The 19,628-nt window shown below is 38.0% G+C and overlaps 4 protein-coding genes across 4 annotated transcripts; 3 read left to right on the plus strand and 1 right to left on the minus strand.

Annotated features, from left to right (window-relative positions):
* The first annotated feature begins 231 nt into the window (after positions 1-231).
* Positions 232-6,626, plus strand: LOC101302605 (nucleolar complex protein 4 homolog). The gene is made up of 15 exons (XM_004290021.1): positions 232-590; positions 676-768; positions 855-928; positions 1,185-1,246; positions 1,338-1,389; positions 1,833-1,933; positions 2,565-2,638; positions 2,783-2,884; positions 3,246-3,304; positions 3,403-3,577; positions 4,023-4,196; positions 5,044-5,212; positions 5,396-5,453; positions 5,539-5,644; positions 6,153-6,626. The coding sequence occupies exons 1-15, from the start codon at positions 234-236 to the stop codon at positions 6,357-6,359; spliced, it is 1,863 nt and encodes a 620-aa protein (XP_004290069.1). The 5' UTR covers positions 232-233; the 3' UTR covers positions 6,360-6,626.
* A 375-nt stretch (positions 6,627-7,001) lies between these two features.
* Positions 7,002-10,170, minus strand: LOC101302887 (probable protein phosphatase 2C 27-like). Its single transcript, XM_004290022.1, has 5 exons — positions 10,039-10,170; positions 9,098-9,508; positions 8,800-8,994; positions 8,444-8,649; positions 7,002-7,772 (listed from the first exon to the last, which is right to left on the minus strand). Exons 2-5 carry the CDS (start codon positions 9,293-9,295, stop codon positions 7,214-7,216), a joined length of 1,158 nt encoding a protein of 385 aa, XP_004290070.1. The 5' UTR covers positions 9,296-9,508; positions 10,039-10,170; the 3' UTR covers positions 7,002-7,213.
* Positions 10,171-11,563: 1,393 nt separating this feature from the next.
* Positions 11,564-12,869, plus strand: LOC101303175 (probable anion transporter 5-like). The gene has a single exon (XM_004290023.1). It carries the CDS (start codon positions 11,598-11,600, stop codon positions 12,867-12,869), a length of 1,272 nt encoding a protein of 423 aa, XP_004290071.1. The 5' UTR covers positions 11,564-11,597.
* Positions 12,870-13,720: 851 nt separating this feature from the next.
* LOC101303466 (glutamate receptor 3.2-like) lies at positions 13,721-17,733 on the plus strand. Its single transcript, XM_004290024.1, has 6 exons — positions 13,721-14,456; positions 14,550-15,880; positions 15,985-16,262; positions 16,370-16,401; positions 16,482-16,876; positions 17,176-17,733. Exons 1-6 carry the CDS (start codon positions 14,207-14,209, stop codon positions 17,707-17,709), a joined length of 2,820 nt encoding a protein of 939 aa, XP_004290072.1. The 5' UTR covers positions 13,721-14,206; the 3' UTR covers positions 17,710-17,733.
* The last annotated feature ends 1,895 nt before the right edge of the window (positions 17,734-19,628 follow it).

A 19,628-nucleotide genomic window follows, 5' to 3' on the forward strand; every position in this document is an offset into this window, starting at 1 on the left:
TAGCCGGATCAAAATAATTAGTTGCTCGGTTCACTTACACTTCCAACGTTAAAGAATTTTCGGATAACCTTGTTATATGTTCATCAACTTTGGTATTTGGCCTACTAGGCAAGCGGATGTGTATAAAAAGCAAGTGGAGTCGAAACGACGTCGTAGCCGATCAATAAACCTAAAACCCCAAAAACCCTCTCATCTGAGGTCTCACAGTTCCGTTGTTCCCGCCGAGCTCCACCATGGCCTCCTTTCTCTCGAAGAAGCAGAAGCAGAAGAAGAACACCACGAAGCTCTCCGACCTCCGCGCCCTAGGGCACGACCTCCTCTCCTCTCGAAGCCACGTCAACAACCTCCCGAAGCTCCTCTCCTTCATCACCCCAACCTCGCCGCCTCAGTTCGTCCTCGAATCCCTCCTCTCCCTCCAATCCTTCTTCACTCCCCTCCTCCCTGACCTCCCTTCCTCCTCCTCCTCCACTCACTCCCCCGACGACGATCCCGAGCTCATCTACCGCACCTGGCTCCGCTCCAAATTCGACGAGCTCGTCGAGTCCCTCGTCCAGGTCCTGCTCTCGCCGGACTCCGATGACACTCTCAAGGTTTGTTTCTCAATTTTACGAATTCCGAGAATTTCGGTTTATTTTTACTTGTTCTGATTTGAGATTTTGATGAAATTGCTGATAGGAGGTGGTGTTGGATACGCTGATGGAGTTTGTGAAATTGGGAAATGGAGGCAAGTTTCACTCTGCTATATTCCATAGGTTTCTTCGCAACATTGTGAGTTACGGTTTCCCAGGCTTTTTTCTGTTGCTTTGTTTCAATTTTAGGAGCTGTTTTGTGATGTTTCCGTGGTTTGTTGATAGGTGTACTCTACGACGTCGACGGATTTCTTGGTGGACTTGCTTGCATCAAAGTATTTCAAGTACATCGATGTGTGGTAAGGTCTCATTGTTGTTAGGACTGATAGAAACTGATATACAGACTGCTATAATATTGATTGGTTGATGCTATAATATTGCCAATAGAACTATGTAGGTGTGTACGTTGTTTCATGTCCTTGTGTTGTTTGATAGTATTGCTGTTCTGGTGATTCCTACCTCTTACTGTCAGTAACTGCATCTGTTTTGGAACTTCTGTTATTTATTTGGATAATTATCAAATTTTAACCATTGTATCTGTTTTTTTTTTGGCAGTTATTTTACCTACATTAGCTTGGAAAAACTTGCAAAAACCCTAGATGCAAAAGGCATTTCTGGTACTTTCTCCTGTGATTCTTTGCGAAAGGCTTATCTATCTACATTTCCTAGTTATCTATACTGGCTTATTGGTTTTTACCTACCCTGTAGATGATAGAAATCAGAGCGCAGATGTTAATAACGGGAGTCATCTTAGTGGAAGGTTGGTGTTTCACATTTTTGTCATGTTTTTGAGAAAATTATGTTCTCTTATTCCGTTGTCTCCTCTTCCTTGATATGAGATATATGAGATTGTAACTTTTATGCTAGACATATATTTAAAATAATATTCTTGAACAATACTACCATAAATCTTTGTGCTAGATTCTGAGTTTGAAGGTTGTGGATACCATTGTATAGGAATAGTTGCCACCATATTCAAATCTTGGTTTTCTACCTTCTTAGAATTAAACTAGTAACACCGGATTTTATATGCCTCCTTTAATATTGGGTTCTTCTTTCTCCAAGCCTATTGTCATTTTTGTTTTTAATTATTTTACGCTGGAGTTTATGAATTATTGTTTAGTTGGCAAGTTGTTAGATTCCTTTATAAATTGTTTCTGCAACTTGTTAGCTTTTGCTTAGCTTTGTTTACTTTTCTTGCAGCATGGAGCAACTAATTCGCAAAATCCATTACATTATATCACATATCCCCGCTTTTGAAGGTTCAGTTGAAAAAACTGATTATGACATGTGGAGTGGATCAAGTAAGTGTTCCCTTCCCTACCAATCAGTACTTAATTGTTCCTTTGCTTCCATTACTGATAATCATGGATCAGTTGTTCACATACATAAATAAAAATAACAAGAGTGACTTTTTCAATCCTTCCATGAACTTCATCATTGGTCACGTTAAAACTTAATGAAATACAAAGATGTCGATCCATCAAGTACATAAAAAGAGAATTAATTTCTTAAACATCAAAGAAAATGCTTTCTCTATCTACAATTTTTTGGGGGAAAATCCAATGAACTAAGTCATTTGATAAGAAAGAGAATCATCAATTCTTCTGACACTAGATTGTTGTTTCAAATGATTTATTCTAGTTCACCAACTGCTATTCTCATAGTTTCATTTGCAGAGGTCCTCATTAGTATATTAGAATCTGTGCAGCTTTATTATATGATTGTCAACTCTAGTTACTTGTAACAAGTTGAGACTGTTGAGCTGTCCTCATGCCTCATATTGGGTGTTCAGACTACTTAAGATTTTCATGTGACCTCAAAACAAACCTTTGTGTCTTGCCCTGTTTCCCTCTTTATTGCATCTTCTACTTTGTGATCAATCGTAATTTATCTTTGCTGATTTCATATCTCATTGTCATTTTTTTTCTGTAGGTGAATCTGAAGAGCATTCTAAGAGCCAAAAAGCAAAAGATAAAAAGCAAAAGACTGAGAAGCATAATGACAACGTAAGTTATCAATATCTATTGACAAAGATGTTTCAGTTTAGCTATCAAAATTGTTTTTCATCGGTTTACAATACATGACTGGATTGTCCTCTGTATATTGCCTAATGAGCATAGTATCTTATTCCTGTCGCAATAACAATGCAGGCATTGTCTGCAGCCAACATTGTCAAAAAGATGAAATTAAAATTTACTAAAGCATGGTTGTCATTTCTAAGGTTACCACTTCCTCTTGATGTGTACAAGGAGGTAAGATAAATTCTCTTCCCTGTTCTGCGGTGCCTTTTAAACATAAATGTATTGTTACTTTACTGTCTTGACGATTGGTTTGATGTATCTCCAATTCTCTTCCTGTGGCTACCCAGTGCAGTAATAATAAAAGTTATGTGCATAATGTTTTTGTATCACGTGTCATGGGTAGCAAACGATTTTAAAAGTGCCTATAGACAGAGAAGCCTCAAACTTGCAATTTAAAAGTTATTTTCATGTCTTAAATTTGATCTAGACGTTATTTTGTTATGGTGCTTGTCTTTCCAATTTTTATTTTATATTGTTGACATTGGATTCTCATGCTTCATCATATTCTGACCTGGCTTCCTTATGTGCTCAGGTTCTTGCCAGCTTTCATCAGGCAGTCATTCCTTATATATCTAACCCCGTTGTGTTATGGTATAGCTACATTCTGAAATAGTTCCATGTTTTCACCTTTTCTCTTTCTGACTGAACCTAATTTTTGACTACATTTTATTCATTTTGACGATGTACAGTGACTTCTTAACTAGATCATATGACATTGGTGGTGTTATCAGCGTCATGGCTCTTAGCAGTCTATTTATCATAATGACAAAATATGGTTTAGAGTACCCCAACTTCTATGAGAAGCTTTACGCATTACTGATTCCTTCAATTTTTATGGCAAAGCATCGATCAAAGTTTTTTCAGGTAATGTTAATCACTACTGCAGTATCAATCATCTCGTATGTAAATTTATGTAATTCAAGTGGGGTTTACATGTATTAAGTGTGTATATGCATGCACATGACATGCGTAGTGATGTTTCCAGCAATCAAAATGGAAAGCGAATCTTAAGTATTATAACAAGTACATAGATGTCTGTCGTCTTTGTTATTTAGAGTATTCTTATTTTCCAATCAGACATGGTTATTTGGTTGCCTTGGTCATATCATATGTCTTTCATGTATATTCTGCACCATTTGCATCACTACTCGGTTCGTAAATCTCACTATCATGAAGAAAACAAGGGGGTTTGACAAAAAGTTGAGCTTTGAGTGTTGAAAAAAGAAGGCCAAAGTTAGAATTGAAACTAAATAGCCAGCTTAAGTGTTTGTGATGGTCATTGATTATTTGTGCTATTTACTGTTTGCAGCTTCTTGATTCTTGCTTAAAGTCACCACTTCTTCCTGCTTATTTGGCTGCTGCTTTTGCTAAGAAATTGAGTAGGCTGTCACTTTCAGTCCCTCCTTCTGGAGCCTTGGTTGTTATTGCGTTGATTCATAATCTTCTACGGAGACACCCTTCAATCAACTGTTTGGTGAATCGGGTAACTGTACAATCTATATTTTGTCCTTTTCAATGTATTTACTTTCCTATGATGTGAATGTGAACAAGCAAGCTGGGCTTATGAGTAAGTAGTCCTGTTGATGAGTTCTTTTGTATTCAACAACCTCTGACTTCCTTTTCCTATCTCTTTCATCTTCGCCTCAGATAAACATTGATAGGTTTATTAGAAGATCACATGCCTCAGTTTTCAGATATTATTTTTTTATTTTTCATTTTTATTTTTTGGAAAAGAAACAGCTTTTATTGAAACAAAAAGCAAAGTACAAGGAGGCAGACAAGGTGTCTGCTTTAAATAACTAAAGAGGGCAGCTTGGGCTGAAGGCTAAGCAGTTCATCTAATTGTGCTAAATCTAAACTCAGGGGCTTATACTACAGCTGCATCCCAGTTAAGAATAATGGAAGAAAAACTATAATCCTTAAATTCCTTAGAAGTGGAAGCCCATAAGGATGCTCAGAACTTGACTCTCCCTCAGTTTTTCAGATATTGGATAAGTAAAATAAGTACACAAGGTTTATCCACCGAGATACTTTCTGTTCTCTGAAAAGAACTATTCACCAGACATATTGATGGCGAAACAATTGTATAAAAATGGCAGCAAGTAATTCTCCATATTATGCACCCTGGGGGATGGCAAATTCGGGAAGAGCCATGAACCTCACTATTTGAGTGATATGCTTTTCACTTTTGGGTTTAAGTTATTTTCTTGTGATTATACAATCTTTATATATTTGCCTCTACTGTGAACTAAATTTTTGTGAACTCATTTTATTAATTCATAACCAGATTTTTCTAACTAATCTTATTAATTCATCTCATATATCTGAAGGTGCAGCAAGGTGATCAAGATACTGTGAAAGTTGATCCAGAAGCTGAGGTAAGTACTCCTGATGGTGCAGATGCCAATGTTACTGATGCAGCAGATCAGTCACTCAGAAAACCAGTCATTGATCCCTTTGATAATGAACAAAGTGATCCTAAGAAATCAAATGCCATGAGTAAGCTCCCCCCTCTTTCCTGCCTCTGATAATGTGATACTGCATGCCAAATCCTGATGTTACCCATGATTATGTTGAAGTCATCTCACATCTCATTTGCCATCAACATGTGCACATGCAAGTGCTATACTGCTATACTTGTGAAAGTAGCTTTGACATACTGATACGAGCCCTTTCGTACAGGAAGTTCACTCTGGGAGATTGATACCCTCCGGCACCATTACTGCCCACACGTTGCAAGGTTCATGCTTTAGTCCTTATCTTGCATGATTTTTGTATTTGCCCTGATGCTCTTTTTCTTGATATCATTGTTTCTTGGGTTATAGGTTTGTGGTGTCACTTGAGAATGATTTGACAGTCAGAAGCAAAACCACTGAAATTTCTGTCGAAGACTTCAGCTCGGGTTCATATGCAACAATATTTGGAGAAGAGGTAGTATATTGGTTTTAAGAATTCATGCAGTAATGGAGTAGAATATTGTAGCATTCATGAAATTGATATTCTAGAAGAAATACAATATGTGCGTGCAGCGGTTGACTTATGCCTGGTGCAATCAATTTGAAGCTTTTGTACCAACTAGCTACTGATCTAGTGGTAATTCTAATCCAGAAAGTTGAATAAGGTCGATAGTCTGGATCCCTCCTTCCTCACTCATGTTAAGGAAAATTGATTTTATTAGGATTTAGTGTAGCCTAATTATTCCTCTGGAGCTCAGCAGAGCAGCTCTGGTAGAGTTCTACTGTGATTGTCAGTTCAATCCATGCATCTGTTCACCTGAACTTCGGGTTGCTTGTTCTCTAGACTGGTGTAGGACAGTAACTGCACTCGTTACTTCTATTGTTAATATTTCCATTGGGTCCTAGCCTAGAAGAAAAATAGAATATGGCTTTAGGATATATGTTGTACTTGAGTTAGTAATTTCTTCGACTTTGTATTGCAGATGAGACGGCGGGTAAAGCAGGCTCCAATATCCTTCTACAGAACGACTCCCACCTGTTTATTCCCGGAGTCCGAGACTGATTTTCTTGGGTGGACGTTCCAGTGTGAGGACATTAAGAGAAAGAATGATAACACTAATGAGAACGGGGATATGCAGAAAGAAAGTGATCGTAGTTCAGGAAAACGGCAAAGAGTCGAGTGTGCATAAGGATTTGATCGTAATTGGATCAAACAGGGGACGAGTTGGTTTTTGAACTACATTAAAATGATTTTTAGGTCTACATTTCTCATTTGTACACTGCACCAAATTTTGTCCAAAACAGTAACTAGTTTATTGTTGTACTTCTTTGCACTACATTCCTTGAACTTGTACTGAAAGAGATATTATTAAAGCCAAGTTCTTGAAATCAATTGTGTTACATTTTGTTTTGCACGTTTACCCTTAAGAGAATATGAATGGATTGATGTTTTGACGTGTATTGGTTGAATCTTTGTGAGGTCTTCTGGGAATGCTTCTTTTGACACTGCCATTTTCTTTTTCCCTTCCCGAGACTTGGTTCTTCATATTATTTTTTCAGAAAATCAAATTACCCTTCATCATAGAAATCATCGGTTCACCAGAATAAATTTTCCGATCGGTCTTGAAACCAAATCCAACTGGTCCAAGAAGATGAAGAAGAGTCGAAGATAAGACTGGTAATCTTTTACATTTCACAATTTGGCAATATTTGGATTATTTGCACCGAACAAGAAATATCTAAAACATTGATGGCTACTTGAGATTGAAGTTAGTGAGCAATTGCGCAGGATTTTGCGTATTTATTTCTTACAGAGTTGATTCCGACACAATTGAAAAGGAAAACTAATTTATTTACTATTAAGAATTATTATGTACAAATAATCTCAATCAAAAGCCAGACAGATTAATTAGAACCCACTACAAGCAATGGTTGGCTGTTGATGGAATTTTGAACAAGTAAAGAAGAAAGAAAAAGACTGATCTTTCAATAATCAATAATCAATATCATCCACAAACATGATGTTTGATAGCATCTAATCTGGTCATACATTACTATTTAGTACCTCCTGCAGAAGATTCAGACCTTCTGCTGATATACTCCTCTTGAACTTGAACTTTGGGATCTCAAGCTGAGGCGGTGGTTCTGGGGAGAAACATACAACTACAACGGTCAAGTTATCACATGTATCGCGCTTGAGAGCTTCCCTAACAAGCTCTCGTGAGCATCTTTCAGGATCATTGTGAAGCATCAATTCTTTCCTTGCTATTGTGACTGCACACTGGCTGCTCATCACATCCCACAACCCATCACAGCCTAAGATCAAGAACTCATCTTCCTCACTCAGAATTGTCTCCTCAAGCTCCGGTTCTGCACTTAAGGGACAAGTTGAACCTTTGGATCCTTTCATGTGCCAATCTCCAAGTGCTCGTGCCACTGACAATTGGCCGTTGAGATATCCATCGTACACCACGCCTCCCAGTTTTTCAATTCTTAATCTTTCTGTGGCGCAATTTGGTTTATGGTCTTTGGAAAGTTCCACTGCTCTGCCTCTTCTTCCCAGAACAGCTCGACAATCTCCAGCATTGGCAACCAGCATCGTCCTAAACAAGACATTATGTGTAAATCATGACTGTCTCATCCACAAAAAAGAGAGGTAATAGATAGAGGGAACCTTTGTAACCTACAGGAATCCTCCAGCACAGCTTTGTTAACAGAAAAATCTATCTAGTTTACCTGGTCAAGACTCAAGATGATAAAGCTATGTTATAGCTGTATCCATTGCACAACCGACGGGTTTACACATGTGACCCCTTGCCTCACACCCAAAATTTCTATTACCATGTTACAAGCCTCTATATGGATGCCAGGAAATTCAAAGGCATGAAAGGATTCCTGGATGACATGGCAATAGTAAAGAAGAGTGTGAAAAGAATGGTTGACAGGAAAGACGAAAGTTTACCCGTGGAGTTGGACCAATAGACTAGCCTATACCATAGAATGATCTAAGCATCAATCAAATTTTCACAGTAACCATTCTCCACCATGTAATCCCATAAGCTCCAAAATATCTCGGTACCACTTATTCACTAATTATTTCCAAGAGCGAAGTAAAGAAGAAGGGCGACACGCAACTGGGGAATGAGATACAGTGTCATACAGCGAAGAGTCGAAGACTAATTACTTCAAGGTCATAATAAGTGTTTACTGGAAGCTATTTGTATGGACCAATACCACATGAGAAAAGACACCATAGGATGACAATGATTCTCACCTTCCATAGATAAGGGCAGTAAGTGCAGTGGTACCGGAGGAACTATCAAGAGTACCAGTGTCAGCAAAAGCATGGTCAGCCTTCAGAAAAGCACTCTTAATAGCTTGCTTAGCACAAAAAGGGAAATGTGAATCCTCCACTATAAACCTCAAAATGTTCTCTCTGATAAAAGAAGCTGCATCTGTACCCCCATGGCCATCAAAAACCTGCAATAGAACAAATATGTTAACAGACCATGGCATGTTCTAGTTGTGCACCCAAAACTAATTGTACCACCAATTTCATCAATCAACAATAAAAGTAGCAATATCTATATAACCACAATGAACTGTACTGGTTTAAAATTAGTTACACACCCCATAGAAAGCTCCAGAAGAAGGAAAGTCTGTAGTAGATCCTAGATGTTCAAGAATATTGTCTATACAGATATGCTCATCCTCCATAAATTGTTTTGGTCCAATCTCTGAACAGCTTCCAGACCGAAATACAGGTACAAATGGTGAATTACTATCTGATGAGGATTTTGAGCTAACAACTCCACTGTCGAACTCCTGAGTGAACACACAATATCAATTTCCATCAAAATTATATACAAATGAATTAGGAATAAAGCTAACTGATACAATGATACAGTCGGAATATAGGCAATCTCACCATTTCAGTAACAGGAGCCAACTGGGCAGAGCTGACACAGTACCTAATAGCTGATACATGCCTGGGAGGTTTGCCGATGTTGGGTTGCTTCATGTTATCAAAAGTATTTGATTTCTCGTCCCTTGTAACAGTTATGTTCTTTCTGTAACTGCCATCTAATATGGAAAGTGAAGATGGGGTATCTGTCCCTGCAGCCATTTTCTTTCCAAAACATAATCCGCTCCTTGATCGAAAATTCGATCCGAAGTATTCCCTCTCCAGCGCTCCTTTTTTTTATTATTACAAAAAACTAGTTCAAACTTCAAGAGCTTTGATTAACCAGATCACATACACACCCCAAACGGTACCACACAAGTAGTTTCAATATCAATCCTCCTTTTCTCTTGTTTCTTCAAATACTTTGTTGGGTACCTGAGTAGAAATAACCAGAAAAAAAAAATTCTCAACTGACTTCTCCAATACTTTATTCTGCTAAACAGAAAAATCAAATATCCCAACTAAATCTATGGAACCAAAATCTACAACTAAATAGTCTTAAATTCAACTAAAATGAAAACACAAACTCCCTAAAAAGCACATCCAGATCATGTTGACAAAACCCATACACAAATCCAGCAAACCAAAGTCTACCACAACTCAAAACCCACAAAAACTATCCTAACTCTGGAACAAACAAAGCACAAAGCTTTTCATTTCCAAATCAAAAAAGCACAACACCCAGATTCAGACTCCAAAAAATTCAACCCAAATATAGAAACCACCACACAAGTAAAGCAAAACAAGTCAAACCAAACAAAACCCAAAATCACTAGCATCAAAAAACTCCAACTTGAATCACACACCGTATTACACAACTCTTTAACCCACAAAAAGATTCAAGCTTTGCACACAAATCAACACCAAAACAAAAATAGTTGGTAAAAGATGATGATGAAACATACTTGCCGTACAGTTGAGGTAAGCTGAGAGACCAAAACAATCTTCAAAGGAGAATTTGGAAAAGGAGAGAGCAAAAGGGTTGGCCAAGTCTCCAAAGCTTTCAAACTCAAAAATGAAAATCGTTTTTTTTTTTCATAAATATTTTTCAGGTTTTCCGGGTTGATGTTGATTCGTTGAATAAAGGGGTTGAAGAAAATGGAGTGCACCGGCACGTGGCTCTGGGCGACCGGCTATGGCAGGTGGATGTGATGAGGTTGTGAGTAAGGGTAGCGGGTGGACCGACACGTGGCGGGGGAGGGGTAGATATTTGGGGGTGTTTACCGGATAAAGGGGGAGGTGGTAAAGTTCAGCAATTGCGGCTGGGGTTGGCCTACCACCGTTGGATTGGAACAGTTAAGGATGGACGGCGAGATGGGGGCTGACGGTTATCACCAAACGTGGGAATCAATAGTTGACGGTCGTTGACTTTGCGGAAATGGCTTGTGTTGTCTCGGAGGTCATCTTCTATCCTATCTAACCACCAAAAATGGAGGCTTGCAAAACATGGGTAGATTCTATAACATCATCAACACTCACCGTCTACCTTAATCATTTTTAAGTAGAATACCGAGAAGTTCGTAAAACTACCTTAATCATTTTAAAGTTTGAACGTTACTCGTACTAGATATGTTGTTATATTTCTTAGAACCGTAGAAGTTGACTATAAATGTTGTAAATTCGAGCTATTTTCTCATATTTTTCTAGCAAGGGTTTCCATCATTGAAATTTCCATTCGTTTATTATTTGTCTTATATGTTGATATATTATTTTGTCAAAGTATGTAATTTTAAATTTTCATAATTAGCCCTTAAGATTGAGCCGTTGTTTGATATGGTATCATAATTCTAATCATAACATATTAGATCGGAGTGACTCCTCACATGAATAATTTATTCTCGTTTATGATTAGCTATTGTTAGAAGGTCTCAAATTGTACTTGAATTTATAGTTTTCCTCAAAGTTTCACACTTCTTAATTTTTATTTTGGTGACGAGCCAAATAATCAAGCTAAGGAAATGAAGATATGAGATGCCCTTATTATTTTCTTATTTAAGATTTGAATTATATATCATGTTTCGATTTAAAGATACCAATGAAATAATAAAGAAAACAGATGCCCTTCCCGTATGAATTTCCTATCGATCAACCAAATGAGGGGGACTGTCGTAACATGTTTTTTGTTCTTTTCTTTTTGATGACATGTTTTTTGTTGTTCTTTGATAGTGAGGTATTGCCCAAAACAGTACCTTTGAAGCTGATCACTGATGTGATCAATTGTGTGCATGACATATAGTTCAGCCTGCAACATCAACTGTCATCTTCTTTTCAGTAGGTAAAACATGGGTTTCATTTTCATGCTTATAATTTGCTGCTATCTGTCATAGGATTTGACATGAATGATCATCAGCTACAAATGCCACATTCATAGATTCCTGTAAGCATAATATTGCTGCCATTCTTTTCTGAAGCACTTGAGATTCTGAAAGTTTTGCTAGTTTCTCGGATTAATTCATACCAAAGTATGTTGATAAGAAGTTTTCCGAAGCGTTACATGATTGTAACTCTAACTTTCATCAGCACATGTATTTGCTACATCGAACGAGTAGGATTTTCGATTGCATACACAGCTGCAGCAGATGCTTCTGGTGTAAGTCAATCAAGCAAAGGCACCATTCTGTCTACATTCTATTATGGCTATGCCTGTTCACAAATTCCTGGAGGTTGGGCAGCCCAAAGGTTAGGAGGAAGGTCTGTTCTCCTCATCTCATTTGTTACATGGTCCTTAACGTATGCATTTGTCCCTCTGGACCCTAAAAATGTCAAAACTATGGTTTTGGCTCGGTTGCTTGTTGGTGTGGCACAGGGGTTCATGTTCCCTTCCATCCACTCCGTTCTCGCGCAGTGGATCCCACCAAATGAGAGGTCTAGAGCAGTTTCCCTCACAACTTCTGGGATGTACCTTGGTGCAGCTGCAGGTATGCTTGTGGTTCCAACCCTAGTGAAGTTGACAAGCCCCCAATTTGTGTTTTTGGGTGAAGCAACTTTAGGGACTATTTGGTCAGTGCTTTGGTTAAACTATGCTAGTGAACCACCAATTCAATTGTCTAAGCAAAATGGAGCATTTCCAAATCCTACTAGAAAAACCAAAATTCCATGGAGGAGTACTTTTAGAAGCTTACCTATTTGGGCTATTGTGGTGAACAATTTCACTTTCCACTATGCTTTGTTTGTGATGATGAATTGGCTTCCAACATACTTTGAACAAGGCTTGAAGCTTAGTCTTCAAGAAATGGGGACTTACAAAATGGTGCCTTATTTCAACATGTTCATGTGCTCCAACATTGGTGGATTTGTAGCAGATTATTTGATCACAAAGAGGTTCATGTCTGTGACTAGAACTAGAAAGTTCTTGAACACTTTAGGATTCATGGTTGCTTCTATTGCATTGATGGCACTGCCCAAATTCAGAACTTCATTTGGGGCTGTGATATGTTCTTCTGTGGCACTTGGTTTCTTGGCTCTAGGGAGAGCTGGGTTTGCAGTGAATCACATGGACATTGCTCCAAGGTATGCAGGAATTGTTATGGGTGTTTCTAATACAGCTGGTACATTAGCTGGGATAATTGGGGTTGATCTCACTGGGAAACTCTTAGAAGCTTCTAGATCTGCTTATGATTCCAATCTTTCGAGTCCAGAAAGCTGGAGATCAGTTTTCATGATCCCTGGGGTGCTTTGCATTTTCAGCTCAATCGGGTTTTTGCTCTTCTCAACTGGTGAGAGGATTTTTGACTGAGTTATCTTGTTATGTACTTGGAAGCAGATAAATCAGTTGAACTAGTAAAGACCTGCATTCTTGTGATATGTAGATAAATGAACTTGAACCTATGAGTCCAAGTTTTAGTATTTAGAGAATTTTGAAGGTTTTTTTATTTAAATTTTCAGCACTCAATATAAAGCAAAATGAGTAGGGTTTGAATGAACTTCAAGCTTGATCTTCTCCAGATCAAGCATGGTTTAAGATGCCAACCAAATTTGCTTTCATGAAAGAATTTGCTTTCACCTGTGGAACTTGTGGATGCTCATAAAAAAATGATTGATAACACATTTATGCCCAAATGATCCATAAGGGAAAATAAATAAATATGGGCCGCTGAGTTTGGGCTGTAATTTACAATCAGTCACTACTCAACACCATTTTTCACACCCTCTCATATGATAAAAGAAGTTCATAAGCAATCAAAGGGACAAAGAATTCAGCCATGCACTTGTTCCAAAGATTGACTGAAACAAAAGATGAGCACAAACAGTGCCCCTCCACAAAAGACCCTGTGGAAACCCACTAGCCCAAGTTGCAAGTTGCTTTCCTTCTTTGGTCTGAAGTATTCTCATGGCATTTTAATAATTGAAGCAACTTGGGCACTGCAAGGAAAGCAATGGGATTCTTCTTCTTCTTGTGAGTTTTGCTATTCTAGCTTTACTTTAGTGGCTCTTCACCTTTGTTTTTGCCTTATTTGTCTAATCAATTCTGTTCCTTTTTCTGTCTTTGTATGCAACTAGATATTAATTAATAAAATGTATTCTCTTGCTCTTTAGAATGCGGTGGTTGTTTGACCCAGAGTTACCAGCTCCACTTCTTGTTCCTTTCTTCTATCCCCTCTGAATCTCCTGAATTATTGTTTTTTTTTTTTCTACTTTTTTTTTTTGTGGTGATCTTTGGTGGGCACTGCACATAAATTTTTGCTTTAGAATCGAGACAGATTTGTGCTTTTGGTTTGTTTCACTGTCTTCACTTTGGGTTTTGGCATAGTCCTTTAACTTTGATAACCTATTGTATTTAGCTCTGTTTGTTTAAGCTTCAAATTGGCAGTTCTTCTTCTCCTGGAAAACTTCATTAGCACCAAGAACTATATGTAGTGTATGAAATTGGGTGGTGCTAGCTGTTTCTTTGATTCTTTCCCAATTGAAAATACTACAGTTTGAGTTTTAAGTTGCTTGTAGATAAAACTACCATAGAAAACTATATTTAATCTGATTTTGAAGTTGAATTTTATTGTTCCATTTGTTCATTCTGTTTCAAACTTTCAATATAAGAAATTAACTTAGCAAGGTTCTCAGTACTGTAATACCACAATGAATCGCATTTGCCTGTTGGCAATCCTCATCATCTGTGTTGGAAGATTCACAGAAGGAGCATCAAGACCTGCTGTTGTGAACATTGGAGCTATGTTTGCAGTAAGCACCATAAATGGAGGAGTGTCCAAGATTGCCATTAAGGCAGCTGAGGAGGATGTGAATGCCGATCCAAGCATTCTTAGCGGAACAAAATTTTCTGTATCTATTCATGATTCAAACTACAGTGGATTTCTCAGCATCATTGGAGGTATACAATTTTGCTTCTGCATGCCTACTTTTTACTTGGAACAATTGTGTTTGACCATATGTAGTTACAGTTTACATTTATTGTTGATCACAGCACTAAAGTACATGGAGTCTGATACAGTGGCTATAATTGGTCCCCAAACTTCTGTCATGGCTCATATAATCTCACATCTTGCAAATGAACTACACGTGCCGTTACTGTCATTCACTGCACTAGATCCCACTCTAACAAGCCTGCAGTACCCTTACTTTCTTCAAACTGCACCAAATGATCAATTCCAGATGAATGCTATTGGAGACATTGTTAGTTATTTTGGTTGGAAAGAGGTGGTTGCACTTTTTACTGATGATGATCAGAGCCGAAATGGTGTCACTGCATTAGGTGATAAGCTTGCAGAAAAAACGCACAAGATTTCTTACAAGGCAGTACTTCCACCTGATCCAACAGCAACTCGAGATCAAGTTAAGAATGAGTTGGTAAAGATTCAGATAATGGAGTCTCGAGTAATTGTTCTGCACACATTCTCGAGAACAGGCCTCTTGGTTTTTGATGTTGCAAAGGAACTTGGGATGATGGAGAGTGAATATGTCTGGATAGCTACTTCTTGGTTGTCCACAGTTTTGGATTCAAAATCCCCACTTCCTCAGAAGACTAAAGATTCCATCCAAGGAGTTCTCACTCTTCGTCCACACACACCGGATTCACAAAGGAAAAGAGCTTTCATTTCAAGGTGGAAGAAATTGAGTAATGGCACTATTGGGTTGAACCCTTATGGTCTATATGCCTACGACACTGTTTGGATTATTGCTCATGCTGTCAATTTGCTTTTGGATCAGGGAGGTACCATTTCCTTCTCCAAGCATACTAGTATACCTCGTTATGGGGGAGGCATTATGAACCTTTCTGCATTAAGCATTTTTGATGGTGGCCAGCAGTTGCTGGAAAACATATTGCAAACCAACACAACCGGTCTCACTGGTCCACTGGCTTTTCATTCAGACAGGTCTCCAGTGAATCCTTCATATGATATCATTAACATAATGGAAAATGGTTATCAACAGGTTGGATACTGGTATAACAATTCAGGGCTATCTGTTGTGCCCCCCAAAACACCATCTAACTGGTCTAGTTCAAACCAACATCTAGGTGTTGTTGTATGGCCTGGAGGAACAACAAAAAAGCCTCGAGGGTGGGTTTTTCCAAACAACGGGAAGCAGTTGAGAATTGGAGTACCAAATCGAGTAGGCTATCGTGCTTTTGTGTCACGACAAAATGGTACAGATGTAGTTAAAGGATACTGCATTGACATTTTCCTTGCAGCCATAAAATTGCTTCCCTATGCACTTCCACATAGGTTTGAACTGTTTGGTGATGGCCACAAGAATCCGAGCTACGATGAGCTTGTTAACATGGTTGCTTCAGGTGTAAGTAAAACTTACAACGTGGAGACTGCTTATTTTGTCACAGCAATATATAAATGATAAAAAATAAATAAAAAAAAGATGATCAATTTTTTTTTCTTCTGTAGAAATTTGATGCTGCTGTTGGTGACATTGCAATAGTTGCAAATCGAACAAAGACTGTGGATTTCAGTCAGCCATATATAGAGTCAGGGCTAGTAGTGGTGGCACCACTTAGGAGATCAAACTCAAGAGCTTGGGCATTTATGCAGCCGTTTTCTCCATTGATGTGGGGTATCACAGCGGCTTTCTTCCTAATTGTTGGATCAGTCCTGTGGATTCTTGAACATAGAATAAATGATGAGTTCCGTGGCCCTCCTAGGAAACAGATTGGCACAATTTTATGGTAAGCATTACTTTAGTACATTGACCATTCCAATATACAGACTTTGCATATGTAGTTATGTACTAATCTCTACTCTATGATTTATCTGGCTTCCTTTTATTTTCCAGGTTTAGTTTCTCCACTATGTTTTTTGCTCATAGTAAGTCTTCTGATCTGGCACTGAATTATGTCTTCCAACGTACGAATAAATTTGGTTGAAAATATTTTTTGATCTTTCAGGAGAAAATACTGTGAGCTTACTAGGGAGAATGGTGCTAATCATCTGGCTTTTTATAGTTCTGATAATCAATTCAAGCTACACAGCTAGCCTAACATCAATGCTCACAATACAACAATTATCGTCACCTATCACTGGCATTGATACCTTAATATCTAGCACTGAGCCTATAGGATTCCAAGTAGGGTCTTTTGCTCAAAACTATCTGATTGAGGAACTCAACATCCCAAACTCTAGACTGGTTCCTCTCGGTTCACCAGAAGAATATGCAAGAGCCCTTAAGAATAAAACTGTTGCTGCTGTGGTTGATGAAGGACCTTACATAGAACTCTTCCTCTCAGATAACTGCATGTTCTCAATCAGAGGGCCAGAATTCACCAAAAGTGGCTGGGGATTTGTGAGTATCTCAACATAATTGCTTTGCATCTTCCTATATACAATTACGTGTTACTTTCAATTTTCCAAACTTTTATTTGCTGAATGGTCTATCAACTTGAATTTTGATGATTATCTAAAACATATTCTGGTTATATGCTAATTCATTGGGAAGTTTTCTTTAGCTAAACATTATAAAATGTTATATTGCCGGACTTCACCCTGATTGCCTGATTGATCTGATAGAATCCTGCATGTTGAAGTATCTGGCAAGAAAGCAATATCAACTTACTTTTTTGTTATATGTATCTAATTTTGTAGGCATTTCCAAGAGACTCTCCTTTAGCCATAGACATGTCAACTGCCATTCTCACTCTATCAGAGAACGGAGAGCTTCAGCAAATTCATGAGAAATGGTTGTCAAAAAAGACTTGTGCGTCACAAACCTCTGACGACGTATCAGACCAGCTTCAACTACAAAGCTTCTGGGGACTGTTCCTAATATGTGGCACTGCATGTGTCATTGCTCTAGTCATTCATTTTTCATTGGCTTTTCGACAGTACCTCAGGCGTTCCCCTGAAGATGATCACCAATCTGATCTAGAGCCTTCTGGCCATGGCAGCACAAGTTATGGTACAACTGCAACACGCCGCCTCACATTCTTGTCATTCATTGATGAAAAGAAAGATCAATCAAAAGATAACAAGTCGAAAAGGAAACGCAAGGAAATAGCATCATCTAATAGGAATGGAAAGGAAGATGAATCAAGGGATGCTAGTACATCCAAGAGAGTACAAATGAACAACTCTGAGATATTGCATAATCCTGATAATGAAACTTGGTTAACTCGTTAAATCGTATTATTTGTTGTTTTTGTGTGTGTTTTTCTTTTCCGATCTGATCAGTGTTGTTGAGATTTCTTACAAGAAGTGAAACATTTACATCATGGAGCACACCTCTTTGCAGATCGTCATATCTATCACTAAATATGTTCATCTAATAATAGTTGTCCAATAAAGTGACCTCTTCCAAAGAAACTAAAATAATCTGCAGAGGCTGATCATGCACAATACGAAAAGTAGTGTCTAACTTTGAAAACTAGTTTTTGCTGTGAACACAATAAATCTAAATCTTGATAGCAATCTGATGAATCTTAATCTTGATAGTAATCTGATTTTATATAAAGTATAATCAGACACAGTTAAATGTGTCCACACAGACCATAGGAGTTGATATTCTCAAATCAATCAAGCTAGCACTATAAAGGCATGATAATGACAAGAAACTTGGTACACAACACCTCATTCACTCTCCCTTAAACAGTAGTCATGGGATTGTTCACAAGAAATGTTACAATGCTAATCTTGTTAGCGCTGTTCTTAACTGTGTGTGATGCTAATGATGCTAATACAAAAGTGCATGTTAACATCACCAATGATTTGACTGGAAATTCAAGTCTGGCTGTTCATTGTAGAACACGGATCCGCGACCTTGGTGATCAGAAGATTCCCCATGGATCTTCCTTCGTATTTATTTTTGATCAGAACTTCATCACTAAAAGACTGGACTGCAATGTGCACTGGGATCAGGCAGTGGCTCGTAGCTTCATTGCATACGATCAAGATAGAGACAAATACAGGTGCAGCTCCGGATTTTGTTTTTGGAGATAAGAAGCGATGCAACATGTATTCTTAACAAACAACGAGGGACGTTTGATTGTAATGCTTGGACTCGTTAGTCTCAAGTCTATGTACTTCATCTTCAATAATAATATTATTCGAAAGAGCTTCATTATTCTTTGTGTCCTTGAAATTGGATTCTGGGGCGATTTATTTTATTTCATGCTTACATTAATCTACCTCAATTTGCTATCTGACGAGTTGTCAATTGTTATTGTTGATCAACATATAGTAGTTCACCTCTGTTGTGTGGTCATCCTCCTAGCTATAATAACTTCCTGTATGTCATGATATTGGAAAACATCAATTTGACTATATTTGTTGCATTTTTTTCTTGATGATATAATTGTTATTTTCTTTCATTTATCAGTGAATGACTAAAAACTTCAGCAGCCAGGCCTGAAAGAAGAGGCTCACGATCAAGTGGTGTTCATCTTCAGGCGAATGTATGGCAATTATTTCAATCAAAAGTAATTCTCTATAACAATGGTTACAAACACTACATTAACATTCAATTTGGTTACATTTTTCAATTTAGTCTAATTAACACTACATTAACATTCTATTAAGATCTCAATTATTTCTCCTTAGATGATTTAGCTTTGTTTTCACAGCTGAAGTTTTAAGCCTTCCAATTTTCATCTTGATCTCTTCCAGAACTTATTCCTGTCTCCATCTCTCTCTCACACAACTGAGCTCCCATCCTATCGTTGAGTATTGACATAGGAAAATGGTGACATTGCGCATGAGTTGTAGTTCAAAACGATAATGGATAAGTTGTTGTTGAATACCTGAATTAAGATAGTGCTCAATATCTGGAAAAGTACAACATGTACCTAAACAGATTCACTTTACTGTGCTCAAAGTACAGTTCTTTCTGTGTTTTACTGTCATCACTCATCACCCATATGACAGTAAAAGCTTTTGTATTTATTTTTTTTGGTATGACTGAAAACCCATGACAGCGGTCGCTGAAGTTTCTTCTTCTTCTCTGCTTCCCAAAGCCGCGTTATGGCGGGTGGGGTCTCAGCAATGGTCCCAAGCCCAGGCAGCACCGCGACCATTCTGTTCCAACCCTTAAATGATAATGTACC

The sequence above is a fragment of the Fragaria vesca genome, linkage group LG2 (genome assembly GCF_000184155.1).
Source record: "Fragaria vesca subsp. vesca linkage group LG2, FraVesHawaii_1.0, whole genome shotgun sequence".
In the NCBI taxonomy this organism is placed as follows: domain Eukaryota; kingdom Viridiplantae; phylum Streptophyta; class Magnoliopsida; order Rosales; family Rosaceae; genus Fragaria; species Fragaria vesca.

Bases quoted from the DNA above. Each gene is read 5' to 3' on its own strand.
- LOC101302605 (XM_004290021.1), top strand. From the start codon at position 234: ATGGCCTCCTTTCTCTCGAAGAAGCAGAAGCAGAAGAAGAACACCACG. The intron at 1,247-1,337 runs GTACTTTCTCCT...CCTACCCTGTAG, and splicing joins AGATGCAAAAGGCATTTCTG to ATGATAGAAATCAGAGCGCA. The intron at 1,934-2,564 runs GTAAGTGTTCCC...TTTTTTCTGTAG, and splicing joins TGACATGTGGAGTGGATCAA to GTGAATCTGAAGAGCATTCT.
- LOC101302887 (XM_004290022.1), bottom strand. From the start codon at position 9,295: ATGGCTGCAGGGACAGATACCCCATCTTCACTTTCCATATTAGATGGC. The intron at 8,650-8,799 runs GTGTGTAACTAA...GTTCTATTGCAG, and splicing joins CTTCTGGAGCTTTCTATGGG to GTTTTTGATGGCCATGGGGG. The intron at 7,773-8,443 runs GTGAGAATCATT...TGTCTTGTTTAG, and splicing joins ACTGCCCTTATCTATGGAAG to GACGATGCTGGTTGCCAATG.
- LOC101303175 (XM_004290023.1), top strand. From the start codon at position 11,598: ATGTTGATAAGAAGTTTTCCGAAGCGTTACATGATTGTAACTCTAACT.
- LOC101303466 (XM_004290024.1), top strand. From the start codon at position 14,207: ATGAATCGCATTTGCCTGTTGGCAATCCTCATCATCTGTGTTGGAAGA. The intron at 16,263-16,369 runs GTAAGCATTACT...TTTATTTTCCAG, and splicing joins CAGATTGGCACAATTTTATG to GTTTAGTTTCTCCACTATGT. The intron at 16,877-17,175 runs GTGAGTATCTCA...CTAATTTTGTAG, and splicing joins CCAAAAGTGGCTGGGGATTT to GCATTTCCAAGAGACTCTCC.